The 16,866-nt window shown below is 40.3% G+C and overlaps 1 protein-coding gene across 1 annotated transcript in view; it reads left to right on the top strand.

The window, feature by feature from the left end:
- Window positions 1–14,506, top strand: part of PARL (presenilin associated rhomboid like) — a 55,614-nt gene extending 41,108 nt beyond the window's left edge. Inside the window, exons 8-10 of the mRNA XM_061166685.1 lie at window positions 10,860–10,961; window positions 11,099–11,196; window positions 14,183–14,506. Coding sequence (XP_061022668.1) covers window positions 10,860–10,961; window positions 11,099–11,196; window positions 14,183–14,294 — 312 coding nt within the window. The 3' untranslated portion in view covers window positions 14,295–14,506. The remainder of the gene's footprint in view (window positions 1–10,859; window positions 10,962–11,098; window positions 11,197–14,182) is intronic.
- Window positions 14,507–16,866: the final 2,360 nt, after the last annotated feature.

Genomic DNA, 16,866 nt, shown 5'->3' with positions numbered 1-16,866 from the left:
CGCTTGCTAAAGAGGCTATTTCCTATTTTATATTCTAGCTTCCTTTGTTGAAGATTAATTGGTGTGTGGGTACCACCCCCCACCTCTCTGTTTTGTTCCATTGAGCTGTATGTCTGTTTTTGGGCCAGTACTACCACACTGTTTTGATTACTGTGGCTTTGTAGTATTGTCTGAAGTCTGGAAGGATTACGTCTCCTGCTTTGTTCTTTTTCCTCAGGATTGCTTTGGCAATTCTGTCTTTTATGGTTCCATGTAAATTTTAGGATTATTTGTTCTAGTTCTGTGAAAAATGTCATGGGTAATGTGATAGGGATCTCATTAAATCTGTAGGTTGTTTTAGGTAGTATAGCCATTTAAATAGTATTAATTATTCCAAGCCTAGAGCATGGGATATCTTTCCATTTCTTTGTGTCATCTTTAATTCCCTTTATTAATATTTTGTAGTTCTGACCATATATCTTTCACCTCCTTTGGTGAGGTTTTTATTATTTTTTATGTGATTTTAAAGGGCATTGTTTGTTTACAGTATCTGACATTTCATTGTTAGTGTAAAAAAGGCAACTGATTTCTGTATGTTAATCTTGTGTCCTGCTACCTTAACTGAATTCATTTATCAGTTCTAGTAGTTTTTGTGTGGAGTCTTTAGGATTTTCTGTTGATATATATAGTAGCTTGTCGTCTGCGTTATAATGACAGTTTTACCTCTTCCCTACCAATTTGAATACCTTTTATTTGTTTTTATGGTCTGATGCTGTGGCTTGGGCTTCCAATACCATGTTGAAGAGAAGTGTTAAGAGTGGGCATCCTGGTCTTGTTCCAGATTTTAGCAGGAAGGCTTTCAGCTTTTCACCATTGAGTACTATATTGGCTGTGGGTTTGTCATAAATAGCTTTTATTATGTTATGTTCCCTCTATACTCATTTTTGTAAGAGTTTTTATCATGAGTGGATGTTAAAATTTATCAAATGCTTTTTCTGTATCTATTGAGATGGTCATGTGGTTTTTGTCTTTTCTCTTATTGATGTGTGTCACATTGATTGATTTGCATATATTGAACCCTCCTTGTGACCTGGGGATGGTACACCAGCTTGGTCATGGTGTATGACTTTTTTTGTGTGTCATTGGATTCAGTTTGTTAATATTTTGTTGAGATTTTTTTGTGTCTATATTTATCAAAGATACTGACCTGTAATTTTCTTTTTTGGTAGTGTCTTTGCTTTTGGTATCCGGGTTATGGTGGCTTCATAGAATGTCTTTGGAAGTGTTCTTTCCTCTTCAGTGTTTGGGAAGAGTTTGAGAAGGAGCAGTATTAAGTTCCTCTTTGTATGTTTGGTAGAATTCCCCAGCTAAGCTATCTGGTCCTGGACTTTTGTTTCAGAGATTTTTCTTTAAATTTTATATTCTGTTTCATTTCTAGTGATTGTTCTGTTCAGATTATTTATTCTTGATTCAGTTTTGGTGGACTGTATGTTTCTAGAAAGTTGTCTGTTTTTTTCTAGATTGTCAAATTTCTTGGCATGTATTTGTTCATAGTATTCTCTTAATGGCTTTTTGTGTTTCTGTGGTATCAGTTATGATTTTTCCTCTTGTATTTCTTATTTTGTTTATTTGGATCTTCGCTCCTTTCTTCTTGGTGTGCCTGGCCAGAGATTTACCAGTGTTGTTTACCCTGTCAAAGAACCAGCTGTTTACTGTGTTGTTTTTTCTTCCCCTGTTATCTCTATTTTATTTATTTCCTCTCTGATCTTTAATGTCTGTTTCCTTCTGCTAGCTTGAGGTTTTGTTTGTTCTTCTTTTTCACATTCTTTTGGGTGGTGGGTTAGGTTTGAGATTATTTGAGATTTTTCTTGTGTCTTAAGGCATTGTATTGCCATGAACTTCCCTCTAAGAGCTGCTTTTGCTGCATCCCATAGATTTTTTATGGTAGTGTTTATAAATAGTTTATCATTGGCTGGATTTGCATACCAATATTATGATAACCTGCTTGCTGTAACTTCATTGATTTAGCTTATCATTGATCTAAACTATACATAAACTGATTTCTCATGCTTAGTTAGGAGAGTATCTTCAGTCTCTTTCTTACAAAGTTGCAAGTGAAACAAAACAATCGCTAGTGCAGATTCATTTGGCATTTCATTTTGACTTATCTATAGTGTTCTGGCCAAAGTATTGGAGTTTCAGCTTCAGCATCCACCTCATGCGAAGAGTTGACTCATTGGAAAAGACCCTGATGCTGGGAGGGATTGGGGGCAGGAGGAGAAGGGGACGACAGAGGATGAGATGGCTGGATGGCATCACCGACTCGATGGACATGAGTTTGAGTAAACTCCGGGAGTTGGTGATGGACAGGGAGGCCTGGCGTGCTGCAATTCATGGGGTAGCAAAGAGTCGGACACGACTGAGTGACTGAACTGAACTGATAGTGTTCTGGAGGGACAGGGAAGCCTGGTATGCTGCAGTCCGTGGGGTCACAAAGAGTTGGATAGGACTTAGCGACTGAACACCAATAGTGTTCTGGAGTATATCTCTTTGTATAACTTTTTGACGATTGCTTGGAGTACTACCGGAGAAGGCAATGGCACCCCACTCCAATACTCTTGCCTGGAAAATCCCACGGACTGAGGAGCCTGGTAGGTTGCAGTCCATGGGATCACGAAGAGTCGGACACGACTGAGTGACTTCACTTTCATTTTTCACTTTCCTTTATTGGAGAAGGAAATGGCAGCCCACTCCAGTGTTCTTGCCTGGAGAATCCCAGAGATGGCAGAGCCTGGTGGTGTGCTCTCTGTGGGGTCACACAGAGTCGGACACGACTGAAGCGACTTAGCAGCAGCAGCTGGGTACTACAGTCTGTGTATATCACTACCACAATCTACTTGTGGTATCATTTTACCAATTTGAGTGAAGTGAACCTTACCTCACTTTTTGCCCTATACCTTCTGCAGATTTTAATTGTCTTAAATATTTCCTCTGCATACATTTATGATTTTTGCTTCAACCAATAACCATGAGTTAGAAAATTCCAAGATAGAAGGACAGTCTATGGTATTTACACATAGTTTTTACTTTTTCCTTGATTTGTTCTTTCTGATGTTCCAAGATTTCCTCCTCCTGTCATTTCGTTGTGTAGAAAACTTCTCTTAACCATTCCTTTAGCCACTAGCCAGTTATGTCTGCTGTGATGGATTCTCAAGTTTTCTTTGTTCTGAGAGTGCTTTAATTTCCCTTTCATTTTTTTTCTTCCCTTCATTTCTGAAGGATATTTTCATTGGATATAAAACTCCAGGCTCAGTTCTTTCAGTGATTGAAAAATGTTGTGCCACTTTTTTTTTTTGACCTCCATAGTCTCTGAAGAGAAATTCTTTGTTGTTCAAGTAGCTTTTCCCCTTACAGGTAAACCTGATGTCGTTTTCTAGTACCACTTTCTAGACCTTTTCCTTTGTCTTTAGTTTCAGAAGTTTGTCTGTATGTCTCGTCATGGACAGCTGTGTTTATCTTGTTGTGGTTCACTCGGTTTCTTGAATATTTAGGTTTATGTCTTTTGGGAGTTGGTCAGCCGTTTCTTCAGATACCTTTTCTGCCTTGCCCTTTTTCTTCTCTCTTTCTGGGACTCTGACATGATGTTAGATAGTTTATTATCCCTAAAACCCCAGTAACTTTTTTTAAAGTCTATTTTTTCTCTGTGGTTCAGATTGGGTAATTGCTATTCTGTCTCAAGTTAACTGATTATTTTCTGTCCTTTCCATTCTTCTTGAACCATTCATTTTTATTTAGGTTATTACAGTTTTTAGTTTTCATTTTTCTTGATATCTTCTATTTCTTTGAGCCTTTCTATTTCTATGCTATTTTTTTTTAACTTGTGTAAAGCATGTTTGTGATTGCTGGTTGAACCACTTTTATGATGGCTGCTTTAAAATGCTTGTTGAATAATTCTAACATCTGTGTCATCTTGATGGTTGGTATCTACTGATTGTCTTTTCTCATTCGAGTTAGATTTTTCTGGTTCTTGGTATAATGGGTGACTTTAATTGTAATGTAATTTAATTTATTTTTTTGGCCAGGCCATGCTACTTAGGAGATCTTAGATCTGTGGCTAGAAATTGAACCTGGGCCCTGGCACTGAAAGTGCGTCCTAACCACTGGACCTGCAGGGAGTTCCCTGATAAGTGGTTTCTAAGTGAAACCTGGACATTTTGGATATTACATTATGAGACTTTAATCTTAATTAAATCTGTTTGGCAGGCCTCCTCTGACAGTGCTCTGATCACTACTGCCGGGTGAGGTTGGTGGTCCAGATTCCTCACTCCAGCTCCTTTGACAGTGGCGGGGAATGGCTCTTGCTGCTGCAGGGTGTAGAGTTCGAGCTCCTCAGTAGACCTCTGCTAGTACCCCTTTGCCTAGGAGGAGCAAGCGTGCCTTGTTACTGCTGCGTGAGTGACCTCCACTGACACCACCCTGTCAGAGGGTGGGGTGCCTTGTTAGTCTTTAAGAATGGAAGTCCAGACTCTACTCAGCTTTTGCTGATGGGGATCAGGTAATGATTGTTTCTGTAGTATTTGTCTGGAGTAGAGTGGTTGTTGTCTGAAAACTTTTCTGTCTTGCTAGAATGCTTTCTTGGTCCTTTGGCTAGAGTGAGCATTTTTGGGTACAGACCTATTTTGTCTGAGTTCATTGGTGTTTCCATGTTGTGAACTTCGCCAGGGCCCAGTCTGAGCATCATGAGGCCAAAAGAAAACTCACCACTATGTTGTTCGTTGGCTCCTAAGGTTCCTAGCTGGGCTGCTTTCCTTTCTCAGCTTTTCAGAATTGTCTTTTGTTGTACATATACCACCTGGGATTTTTAGCAGTATGTAGCTTGCAGAAGCAAAAGGCTTCTTACAGCAAATTCACTTAAAATTCATAGTTTAAAAAAACACATAAAAAGCTTTTGTATGATAACATACGTGAAGATTAAATAAAGAAAAGTACTTATGAAAATTTGTTTGCTAATTAATAATGAGTTGACCTTTATGCATAACTTATAGGCTGTATAATCAAGTTATGAGTGGAGAATAAAGGATCCTTACCTCTAACCAAGGAGGCAGACCTCTAGGGTCTACATAGGTTTGAATTCATGACTCCCTGAAAGATTTGTTCTGGCTAGAAGTTCAACATCTGCCCCCATAATCTATTAGCTTGGTGGTGGTTTAGTCACTAAGTCATGTCCGACTTTAACGACCCCATGGACTGTAGCCCGCCAGGCTTCTCTTTCCATGGGATTCTCCAGGCAAGAATACTAGAGTGGGTAGCCATTTCCTTCTCCAGTCTATCAGCATATACTGTATTAAAAACAGTGGATGTCAGTGTCACTGAGAATTTGAAAGTTAAAGAGTAACCCCTCACCTTTCATGCTTTATAGCAGATATGTAACTTCTGTATCCTAGATTTTTAAATAAAACCTTAAAAAGTCAACAAAACTCAGAAGAAATCAGGTTGAGACCTTATTTTCTGAGAGAGGAAAAAACCAGTAAAATTAAACTTTCTCTCCAATGAAACAAACATAACTTGGTTAGCTGAATTTAAAGATGAGCATTAAAATCCTATACCATCTAAGTTGCTTCTCCATTGTTGTTTGTTCAGTTGCTCAGTCATGTCTGACCCTTTGCAGTTCCATGAACAGTAGCACACCAGGCTTCCCTGTCCTTCACAGTCTCCCAGAGTTTGCTCACTCATGTCTACTGAGTCGGTGATGCTGCCTCTGTTGCCACCTTCTCCTGCCCTCAATCTTTCCCAGCATCAGGGTCTTTACCAGTGATTTCACTCTTCATCAGGGGGCCAGAGTGTTAGAGCTTCAGTATCAGTCCTTCCAGTGAATATTCAGGATTGATTTCCTTTAGGACTGACTGGTTTGATCTCTTTGCAGTCCAAGGAACTCTCAAGAGTCTTCTCCAACACCATAGTTCAAAAGTATCAATTCTTCGGTGCTCAGCTTTCTTGTGGTCCAACTCTCACATCCATACATGACTGCTGGAAAAACCATAGCTTTGAATAGATGGACCTTTGTCAGCAAAGTAATGTCTCTGCTTTTCAGTATGCTGTCTAGGTTGGTCATAGCTTTCCTTCCAAGGAGCAAGCGTCTTTTAATTTCATGGCCGCAGTCACCATCTACAGTGATTTTGGAGCCCAAGAAATTAAAATCTGACACTGTTTCCATTCTTTCCCCATCTGTGTGATGGGACCAGATGCCATGATCATAGTTCTCTGAATGTTGAATTTTAAACCAGCCTTTTCACTCTCTTTCACTTTCATCAAGAGGCGCTTCAGTTCCTCTTCGCTTTTTGCCATAAGGGTGGTGTCATCTGCATATCTGAGGTTATTGATATTTCTCCCGGCAATCTTGATTCCAGCTTGTGCTTCATCCAGTCTAGCATTTTGCATGACATACTCTACATAGAAGTTAAATAAGCTGGGTGACAGTATACAGCCTTGACGTACTCTTTCCCAATTTGAAACCAGTCTGTTGTTCAATGTCCATTTCTAACTGTTGGTTCTTGACCTGCATACAGGTTTCTCAGGAGGCAGGTAAGGTGGTCTGCCTTAAAGAGATTCCCATCTCTTTAAATTTAAGAAAATTTAAGAATTTTCCACAGTTCGTTATGATCCACACAGTCAAAGGCTTTAGCATAGTCAGTGAAGCAGAAGTAGATGTTTTTTTGGAATTCCCTTGCTTTTTCTATGATCCAGTGGATGTTTGCAATTTGATCTCTGGTTCCTCTGCCTTTTCTAAATCCATCTTGTACATCTGGAAATTCTCAGTTCATGTACTATTGAAGCCTAGCTTGAAGTATTTTGAGTGTTACCTTGCTAGCCTGTGAAATGAGTGCAATTGTGCAGTAGTTTGAACAGTTTTTGGCATTGCCCTTCTTTGGGATTGGAATGAAAATGGACCTTTTCCAGTCCTGTGGCCACTGCTGAGTTTCCCAAATTTTCTGGCATATTGAGTACAGCACTTTAACAGCATCGTCTTTTAGGATTTGAAATAGCTCAGCTGGAATTCCATCACCTCCACTAGCTTTGGTTTGTAGTAATGCACACTTGACTTTGCACTCCAGGATGTCTGGCTGTAGGTTAGTGTCACACCTTCATGGTTTCATGGGTCATTAAGACCTTATTTGTACAGTTCTTCTGTGTATTCTTGCCACCTCTTCTTAATATTTTCTGCTTCTGTTAGGTCTGTACCATTTCTGTCCTTTATTGTGCCCGTTTTCTATGAAATGTTCCCTTGGTATCTGTAATTTTCTTGAAGAGATTTCTAGTCTTTCCCATTCTGTTTTCCTTTGCTTCTTGGCATTGTTCACTTAAGAAGACTTTACCCCTCCTTGCTATTCTTTGGAATTCTGCATTCAGATGGGTGTATCTTACCTTTTCTCCTTTGCCTTTTGCTTCTCTACCTAGTTGTTTGTAAGCCCTCAGCAACCATTTTGCCTTTTTGCATTTCTTTTTCTTGGAGGTGATTTTGGTCACCGCCTCCTTCCATAGTTCTTAAGGCACTCTACCTACCAGACCTAATTCCTTGAATCTATTTGTCACTTCCACTGTTAATCATAAGGGAGTTGATTTAAGTCATACCTGAATGGTCTAGTGGTTTTCCCTACTTTCTTCAATATAAGTCTGTATTTTGCAATAAGGAGCTCATGATCTGGGCCAACTTCTGGTTTTGTTTTTGTTGACTGTATAGAGCTGCTCAATCTTTGGCTGCAAAGAATGTAATCAGTCCAATTTCTGTATTGACCATCTTGTGATGTCCATGTGTAGAGTTGTCTCTGGTGTTGGAAAAGGGTGTTTTCTATGACCAGTGCATTCTCTTGGTAAAACTCTATTAGCCTTTGCTCTGCTTCATTTTGTACTCCAAGGCCAAACTTGGCTGTTACCCCAGGTGTCTTTTGACTTCCTATGTTTGCATTCCAGGCCCCTATGATGAAAAGAACATCTTTTTTTGGTGTTAGTTCTAGAACTAACACCAAACAGTCTTCATAGAACTGTCCAGTTTCATCTTCTTCAGCATTAGTGGTTGGGGCACAGACTTGGATAATTGTGGTGTTGAATGGTTTGCCTTGAAAATGAATGGAGATCATTCTGTTGTTTTCGTTATTGCACCCAAGTACTGCATTTCGGACTCTTTGATTGACTGTGAGGACTACTCCATTTCTTCTGAGGGATTCTTCCTTCTCCATTGATGATTATTTTCTCCATCTAAAGTGCTCATTGTTTTTGTTTAGTTGCTAAGTCTTGTCCAACTCCTTTGCGATCCCATGGACTGTAGCCCTCCAGGCTCCTCTATCCATGGGATTTCCCAGGGAAGAATACTAGAGTGGGTTGCCATTTCCTTGCCAGGGGAATCTTCCCAACCCAGGGACTGAATGCAGGACACCTGCATTGCAGGCCTTTTGCAGTTCCAGCGGATTCTTTACTACTGAGCCACCTTTCTGGAAAGCCTAAAGTGCTCATTACAGAAATTTAAATATTAAAGAAAATTCTTAATAGCCGTTCTATGTAAAGCCAGTTTGTTTGAGACTAAGTTATTGGACTTATTATTTTAAAGATAGGCAGTCCCATTATCCTTCTAAAATTTTCTTAAAGTGACCTTTATCTACACAAATTTAGAAGTATTTATGTGTTTGAATAAGTGGCAACTTGCTTTTTATTTTTTTAAATGACATTTTATTATATTTTTTGATCGTACTGCACAGCTTGCGAGATCTTAGTTCCACAACTAGGGATCAAACCCTGGCCCCTGGCAGTAGAAGCATAGAGTCTTAACCACCAGGCCACCAGGGAATTCCCACAACTTGCTGTTTAGACAAATGTATGGCCTACTTTATTTTCACCTTTTTTAGTCAGAGGCTTTTAATGAAAATGGAGCCCCCCTCCCTTAAAAAAAAAACAAACAGGCTGTCAAATGGTCCAGCTTTTAGGAGAGCAAAGAGACAGGACAACTATATGCAATAAGTGGGGGGAAACAGCTACAAGGGCACTAGTGGAACAGTTAACAAAACTAGAATATGTTCTATAGATTAATGAAAACATTGTATCAATATAAAATTTCTTGAAATTGAGAACTATTTTGTAGGATATATTAATATAAGGAAGTATACACTGAAGTATTTAGGAGTAAAAGGGTCTGATATATGCCACCTACTCTCAAATGTTTCAGGATAAAAAATTATTGTATAGAGAGAAAATAAGTGAAATGTGGCAGAATGTTAAAAATTAAATCTAGTTCAGGAGTATTTTGAAGTTTTCTTCTAAGTGAAACACAGACCTTAATGTAAAACCAAAGATAAAAACGTTTAGAAGAAAACACAGGAAAAAACTCATTGTGATCTTACATTAGACAAAGACTTCATAGTTGAGACACCACAAAGCGGGACCCATAAGAAAACAAATGATAAACAGGCTTCATTTAAGCTAAAAATTTACACTCTTCCAAAGGCAGTGTTAAAAGATAAGATAACATGCTAAAAGAAAATATTTGCCTGTCAGAAATCTGATAAAAGATGTGTGTCAGACTATATAACGAAATTATAGAATGGACAAAAGTTTGAACCGATGCTTTGAAGAAGATATATGAATAGCAAATAACCACATGAAAAGATGAACATCATTAGTCATTAGGAAAAGGAAAATAAAAACCATACTGAGATATCATTATATCTCAAAGATGATCAGTCTTAAGGTGCTGGTGAGGAGGACATGGAGAAGCTAGAAATCTCATATAACGCTGATAGAGTAAAACACTAATACCACTTTGAAAAGTTTGGCAGTTGCCAAACTTCCCATCATAGCTGATCATACTTTGTTGCTTTTACTTATTTTAGTCTTTCATGCCAATCTGTCAGCTCCATTAAAGCAGGAGTTGTTGACTTTATTCCCTCTGTATCCTCAGCGTCTAGCATAGGGCCCAACTGTTTGAATGAATCATGATCTTGAGATTTAATGTAAACAAGGGATTATGATCCAGTTTCTCAGTTATTGTACCATCCAGAGAAATTGAGAACATGTGTGACATTAAGAAAGTTTAGTTAAATTATCATAATTTATCAAGCAGGTATTTCATAGCCATCATCAATTTAAATTATGAAGATTTGTAGCAATGTGGAAAAACACAATAGATGATAAAACTATAGCGATTATAATTTCAGTTATAACAAGAGATGGTTGACTTACTCATCATAAGGTTGTGAAGTTTCGATTATTTTTATTCTGAGATACAAAGTTGTGAAGGAAAGTGCTTCTCAAGCAGACAGATGCATGTGTGTCCCTGGGAGGATTCTGTGAGGGGTGGGTCATGGAGAGCCATGGGATAAATTTGGCATGCTTTCCTGGAGCAGAACATTTGTCAAATTCTTTTAAGGAAAATATTTAGTGTTGTTATGAAGTAGGATGCAAAGTTCACATGAGTTATGATAAAGCATTAAATTTGGGAGGAATTTCACACACTTGAGTATTTGGGAGAATTCATGTTCACTCGCTGATAGGAGTTCTGTTGAGGTTTGAGAAGTGCATTTTTAGTCACTGAATACAGTGATGCATGTGACACAGGTAACACTGTTCCTGAAGTTTGTTAAGTGCCGACACGCTGGTTGTTACATCTTACTGCCTGTAGTTTAGTCCTTGCCAGGTGGTTACTGTATCATGGACTTGGAGCCCTTTTGCTTGTTATTTTGTACATTAGTAATGGAAAGCTGTTTAACTATGTGCTCCCCTAGAAATGTATGGCTTATAAGTGTTCTGGAAGAAGTATTTCTGCTTTAGACTCTGTAGTCCTAAACAGTTGCACAGTGAGAGTTTCACATTTTCCCCTATGTGTTGGTTTGCAGTCTGGTGCAATCATGACTGTCCTTGCAGCCGTCTGCACTAAGATCCCAGAAGGGAGACTCGCCATCATCTTCCTTCCAATGTTCACGTTCACGGCAGGGAATGTGAGTATTTTTATGACGTGAAGTGCTGGGGACAGGGTGATATTTTTACATTGACTGAATTCTTGCCCTTAAATTAGAAATGTCAGTGCTGGAACAATCAAAGTTGTATCAGTTCTGTTCTCTCTTCTGGCTTTCAGGCCCTAAAAGCCATTATTGCCATGGATACAGCAGGAATGATCCTGGGATGGAAATTTTTTGATCATGCAGCACATCTCGGGGGAGCTCTCTTTGGAATGTAAGTCTGAGTATGACTGACTGACATTTCTCAGGCCCTCTCCTTCCCTACCCCTGAAGAAGGCAGAGTAGAGTAAGGCAGTTAGTTCAGGTATGGAAGCAGGGCAGGTAGCATTGCGAGGGCAAGGAAATCGCAGTGTGGTTTGCTTTGGTCTTGAGCCGCTTCACATGTGCGATGGGAATGGGGGCCTCTTGGCCCTTCTCTGCCTTGGTCATTTGTGCCTTTACCCTACCCTTAACCTCGTATCACCCCAACTCATGACCTGTCACAGTTCCTGGTCCTCCTGCGGTGAGTGTGCTGGTGCCCACAGCATGAATGGAGTAGAGGCCAGACGTCATCCATGAGCGTTGACTGCTTACTGAGCATCTGTACCCAGATCCAAAGCCTTCCCGCCCGTCACACCATAGTGATTACAGTTGTCTTGTGGTTCCGGCCCAAAACATAGCAGTGCTGTAGCGACGCCACCGTAGAACTTCAGACAGATGAGAGGCCCTACAGATGAGAAGCCCTTCAGCAGACCTGGTGTCTGTCTGGTGTGCTGGATCCATGACCGCCCCTGTTTTGTTGCATACCTGTTACCTTTGGCCTTTATTTGATTTTTACTTTATTTCACGACAATGGGAAAACTTAGGTTTTTTTTTTTAATTTTAAAAAAAAGAAAAATCTATTCTTAGTGGAGCAGTTTTGCCCAGTAGGCGGTGGAACTAAATGCCATTATGCCATTTATAATTTTCAGTGATGATTAAAGAATAGCATGTGTGAGTTCGAGCTTTAACAGCAGCACATTATAAATAGTAGAAACTGACCTGATATTACAGTATGAGAAACATAGAGTGATGAGAGGGGTTCTGTTTTATGAACTCTAAATTTACCTGGATACTTAAATGTATACTTAAAGCTTTTCCTCAGCAGTTTTTTATTTTTCTCAACTATAATTAGATGACCTTTTTCTGTTCTGAAAACTGGATCAGGTGCATTTTAAAGTCCAGGATCTGAAAGGCAGAGGAATCCTTTCTTTTTGCTGTTTCTAATTTCAGCTCCTTTCATTTACTCGATCTCAGTCATATCCAGAATTCATCTTTTCTGGCATCTTTAATCTAGATTGAGAAATATTTACAAAATGGGACAGATTCTATTAGTAACCTTCTACACGTTTCTTTGACTTTATGTCCCTGGAGCACATTTTATGGTCTTCACCTTGTACTGCTATAGTAACGATAGCTAATGTATATTGAATATTTGCTATGTGCCTAAGCTAAGGTCTAATTTAATACTCTTAAAATCCTGTGAGGTATTCCAGCTTTTAGAAAGGAAGCTGTTGAAAGGAGGAATTGTCCAAGGTCACACAGCAAGTCATTGCAGAGCTGGAGTTTCAGACTGAGCACTAGACTGTGAGACTGCTGCCAAAAAGAGGCAGAAGTTAGTTAGAAATACTTTCCTAATTTTAATTTAACCAAGTGACCAGTTACATTTGAACTTAGAAGTATAATCTAAACAATGTACCCATAAGATTAAAGTATTTCTCTTTGCTTGAAATAAGGTTAAAATGATTTGAGAAGACAGCTTTATTAATGGAAAGTCCTAATAAGTGTTTTGTTTCTTGTAAGAGTTTTATAATTGCATTTGAATCTTAGGGTGGTCTTCTTTTAAGTTCACCAGAGGACTTCACACTAAACCGAAAATAATTTTGTTACATGCCTATTAATGAATTTGTATGTTTTTAAAGCACCTTTTTCTTTCTGTAAATTTGCTGATTATTTTTCAGAATTTTAATGGTGACTGTTTTCGTGATTAAATTTTAACTATATTTAATGAGTATTAAGGTTCAGGTACAGTTTAAGCCCTTTGTAATTAAAAAAAAAAAAAATGTTCCAAACATTAAAAAAAGCGTTAAAAAAGTAAACTGCTATTCTGATACTAAATTGAATAGAGCATTTTTCCCTGTTAGGTGACTGAGATGGAAAGATCAACAAAATCTGGTTTCTGCCCCAGGGAATGAAATTTGGGGGAGCCAGGGCAAAAATAATAGTTTCAATAACAGAAGCTTTTAATCATAGCCATTCCAAGTCAATCCCCTCTCCACACCTTCCTGCCACCCGTGAGGGGAGGCAGGTGCCTGTGTGTGCCCCACACAGCCTGTGCTGCCCTCAGGTCAGGGGCTTGGTCGTGCAGACCCTGGGCCTGTGGGCCTCTCAGTTGTCACTCCTTGTGTGTTCCTCAGCTTAAGCATGTGCTCCCTAGATGCTGAGGTATAGCCCCGTGGTCAGAGCACAGGTTACAGAGCCAGATTTGGGGTCTATCTAGTCTCAGGTCTGGTGCTTCCTGCTTGTGTAGCCTGAGCAGGTTCAGTTGCTGCACCTCTCGGTGTTTGAGGTTCCTCAGCTCATTGCTTCAGGCTGCTTTTAAAAGGCGTCATTTAACAGGAAAATGGGGATGGGAGCTGGCAGAATTTGGATCCTTTTATGTAGCCAGGCAGAAGTTGATGAGGGGCATGTAAATATCAATTTACATCATTAAATAGCCATCATTATTAGTAAATTCTAACTCTTGACATTTCTTACACTTGACATAATAAAAAAGAGTCCAGATTTAGAATCAGTCTGACCTGTGAGTGAGTCCTTGATTGACCACTTAGAAGCTGGTAGCGTTTAGGCAAATGACTTTCTTTCAAAATCAGTTTCTTCATGTTTGTAAATGGGAAAAGTGATAGTATTTGACTTGCAGGGTTGTGGTGAATTAAAAGTAGTATGTGTGTGGTACTTTTGGAGCAGTCACGTTTGGTTCCATTCTACTTCCATCTTTTATATAGTCTGTATATTAAAGGTAAGTCTGATCTATGTTAAGTAATCAACTATTTTAATATGTTGGATAGCAAGTGACAATGGCATTCAGTTTTTAAAATGTCAACTTGGTATCATCATGGTTCTTGTTATTTGTATGTCATACTGTTTGAATGTTGGACCTGGTTTGTTCTTCTTCTCCCCAGATGGTATATTACTTACGGTCATGAACTCATTTGGAAGAACAGGGAGCCTCTAGTGAAAATTTGGCATGAAATGAGGACTAACAGCCCCAAAAAAGGAGGTGGCCCTAAGTAACTGGGGCTGGATAATACTGGCACGTCTGGTCTGTGCTGCCTGAAGGCCCAGGAATGCAGCGGCCCTGGAGTGACCACATCTTTGCTCCTGCCTGGAAGATACTCAGCATCTAGCTTTCCCAGTATTTTAAACTGTCCCCAGAACATGTCTCATTAGAAAGTGAATTATGACAAAGTTGTGAAATAAAGGTTTATATCTCTATAGTTTGTAAACAGAGGGTGTGTGTCTCTTTTGAAGAGCACTAGTGCTGGCCTGGAATCTTGCTGTTCGTTGTTCTGTTTAACATGCGCCTGGACCTGAGGAGTGTGCACGTGGAAAGGTCAGAAGTGCTTGGTTTTAATGTAGGCCTTCTGGCACCTCTGCTGAACATTTACTCTTACTTATCTACCCCTTTCCTCGCTTGGTTGGCAGGTAAAAATTAAGAACATCTTCTCTTTGGCATGGTCTGAAATAACAGCTGCAATATTTTCTAAATTTTTCCCAAGAAAGGTAGGTAATACTTTGTGGCAGAGTGTCCTATACAAAAAGCTATTTTTAGGTTTTGCTTTATAGGTTAAAATTATAGCTAGATTAAGAATTAGAAGGAAGTATTTTGGATAAATTCAAACTTGAATCTGAGCCTAATTGCATCTTATATTGAAAAATGTACATTCTTTGAAGTGGAGCATCTTACTGACTTAGCAGACAGGGGTTGTTGTCGTAGTTTCACTGTAGTAGAACAGCTTCTCGTGATTGAGAATAATTTCTAGGAAATGCAATTTGAGAATTTAAAAGGTTTTCTTGAAAGGATTTATAGGGGAGTTTTTGGGTCTTTTGGTGATCTCAGAAGGTTATGCCAAATTTTGCACCTTGTGCTGTAGAGGGCCGGGCTTGTGCAGTGGTGGCCACTGAGTGTTGGGTTTCGTGATAATTAGAGGAAGCGGTGCCCACCTCACACGATGTTAGGAGCCAAATGGCAGTATGTGCCCAGCATCTAGGAATTGTTCAGCTATGGTGGTTCTTCATCTTTTCCCCACCAGCCCAGACTCTTCTCTACTGTGAAGTACTGGTCATTCTTACCAGGCAGGGGATTCTATTCTAAACTAATGTCACTTCAAGGCAAGAGAATTTTTTTAACCTAGCCCTCATCTTGCCGGTAAGGAGCCAGGGTGGTCGAGTGCGGGAACCGCCCAAGGTCATACTGCTGTGCCTTGACCTTTTTGAATATGTAGCTAATACTAACAACCCTGTGACTTACAGATGAAGCAAGAAATGTTTTTCAGAGATGGGATGGGAGGCTGAGATCATATGGACCTTCCATATGGAGTCCAAAATGAGATTCATGTCTGTGGGCAGACCCAAAAAACAGGCAATGAAGACATGTCTCCTCTTTCTGATTTGTGATGGTCTGAGAAGGAATGTTTAGAAGGTCAAGTATCTACCTATGAGAGGCCTTGAAGGTCAGTGTCCAGCTCCAGAAGCACAAGCCTAACTGTCCAAGGCTCTGGCAACTGTCCCTACTCTCCTGTTTGCCTGCTGAGGTACCTTACTTCCTCATCTTGGCTTCTTTGCTGACATGTGATCACCCCAAGGCCATGCTCCGCCTGGCTCATGTGCCTCAGCCTGTGCTACCTCTACTGCCTTCTGCAGTGTGGGGTCCCAGAAGTGCAGCCTTGGCTCTCTCCTCTCCACTTCTGCCGCTTCAGTTATCTCCGTTAAGTTGTCTTCTGAGCTGTGTCACTCTGTACCTGGGTCTACTGCATGTCAAACAGAGTTCTAGGTCCTGGATGCCACTGTGCAGGCATGTCAAATGTCACTCCTGGCTTAAGCCAGAAACCTGGGCCATTCTAGATTCCCTCTCTCACCTCTTGTTTAGAATCCAGCCCCTCCTCTCCACTCTCAGCACCTGTGCGTTAAGTCCCAGTCCCTTGTCCCTAACCTGACTGTAAAGACTGTTCTCCAGCTGCTCTCTAAAATGTCCTGTACTTCTCCATATGGCCACAGAGTGCTGAAAGCACTCTAGTCATTTCCTGTTGTCGCCTATGAAAAACTGCTTCTGAACTCTGTAGTATGGTTACCAAGGCCCTCTGTGATTCAGCCCTTACTACCTGTGGCTGAACCCTTGGGCCCTGACCCCTGCATTCCCACCCAATCCTACTGTCCACCCTCACTACAGGTGGTGAGTCCAGGCCCCTGGCCGTCTTTCCGCTGTTGGAAAGCTGTTAGACTGGTTTTCATGTCTTGTCACCCACTGCTCTGTAAACCTCCTGAAGGCATCTGGCATTATTCCAGGTACACAGCAATAGTAAGTGCTCTTTAACTGTTTAATTAATGAAGGAATCAAAACAAGAAGAGCTGCTCTTTTTTTCTCCTGCAGGATGGAGTGTTTTAGTCACGAGTCTCCCGAGTGGCTGACCGACGGCCGTGGTGCATGGCGGTCACACGGAGCAGGTGGGTATCTGAGCAGGCCTCCCAGTGTCTCCACTGGCAGCGGGGCTGCCCTGCTGCTGCCTCAGGTCATGGCCTGGCCCAGGCAGCTGGACTGCTGCCACTTCGGGCAGTCGTCGTGTCACATCACTGTGCCTCCAAGCTA

Source organism: Dama dama, chromosome 19 (genome assembly GCF_033118175.1).
Source record: "Dama dama isolate Ldn47 chromosome 19, ASM3311817v1, whole genome shotgun sequence".
Classification (NCBI taxonomy): domain Eukaryota; kingdom Metazoa; phylum Chordata; class Mammalia; order Artiodactyla; family Cervidae; genus Dama; species Dama dama.
Note: the sequence above shows the minus strand (reverse complement) of the source record. Positions and strands in the feature narration are given on the sequence as shown.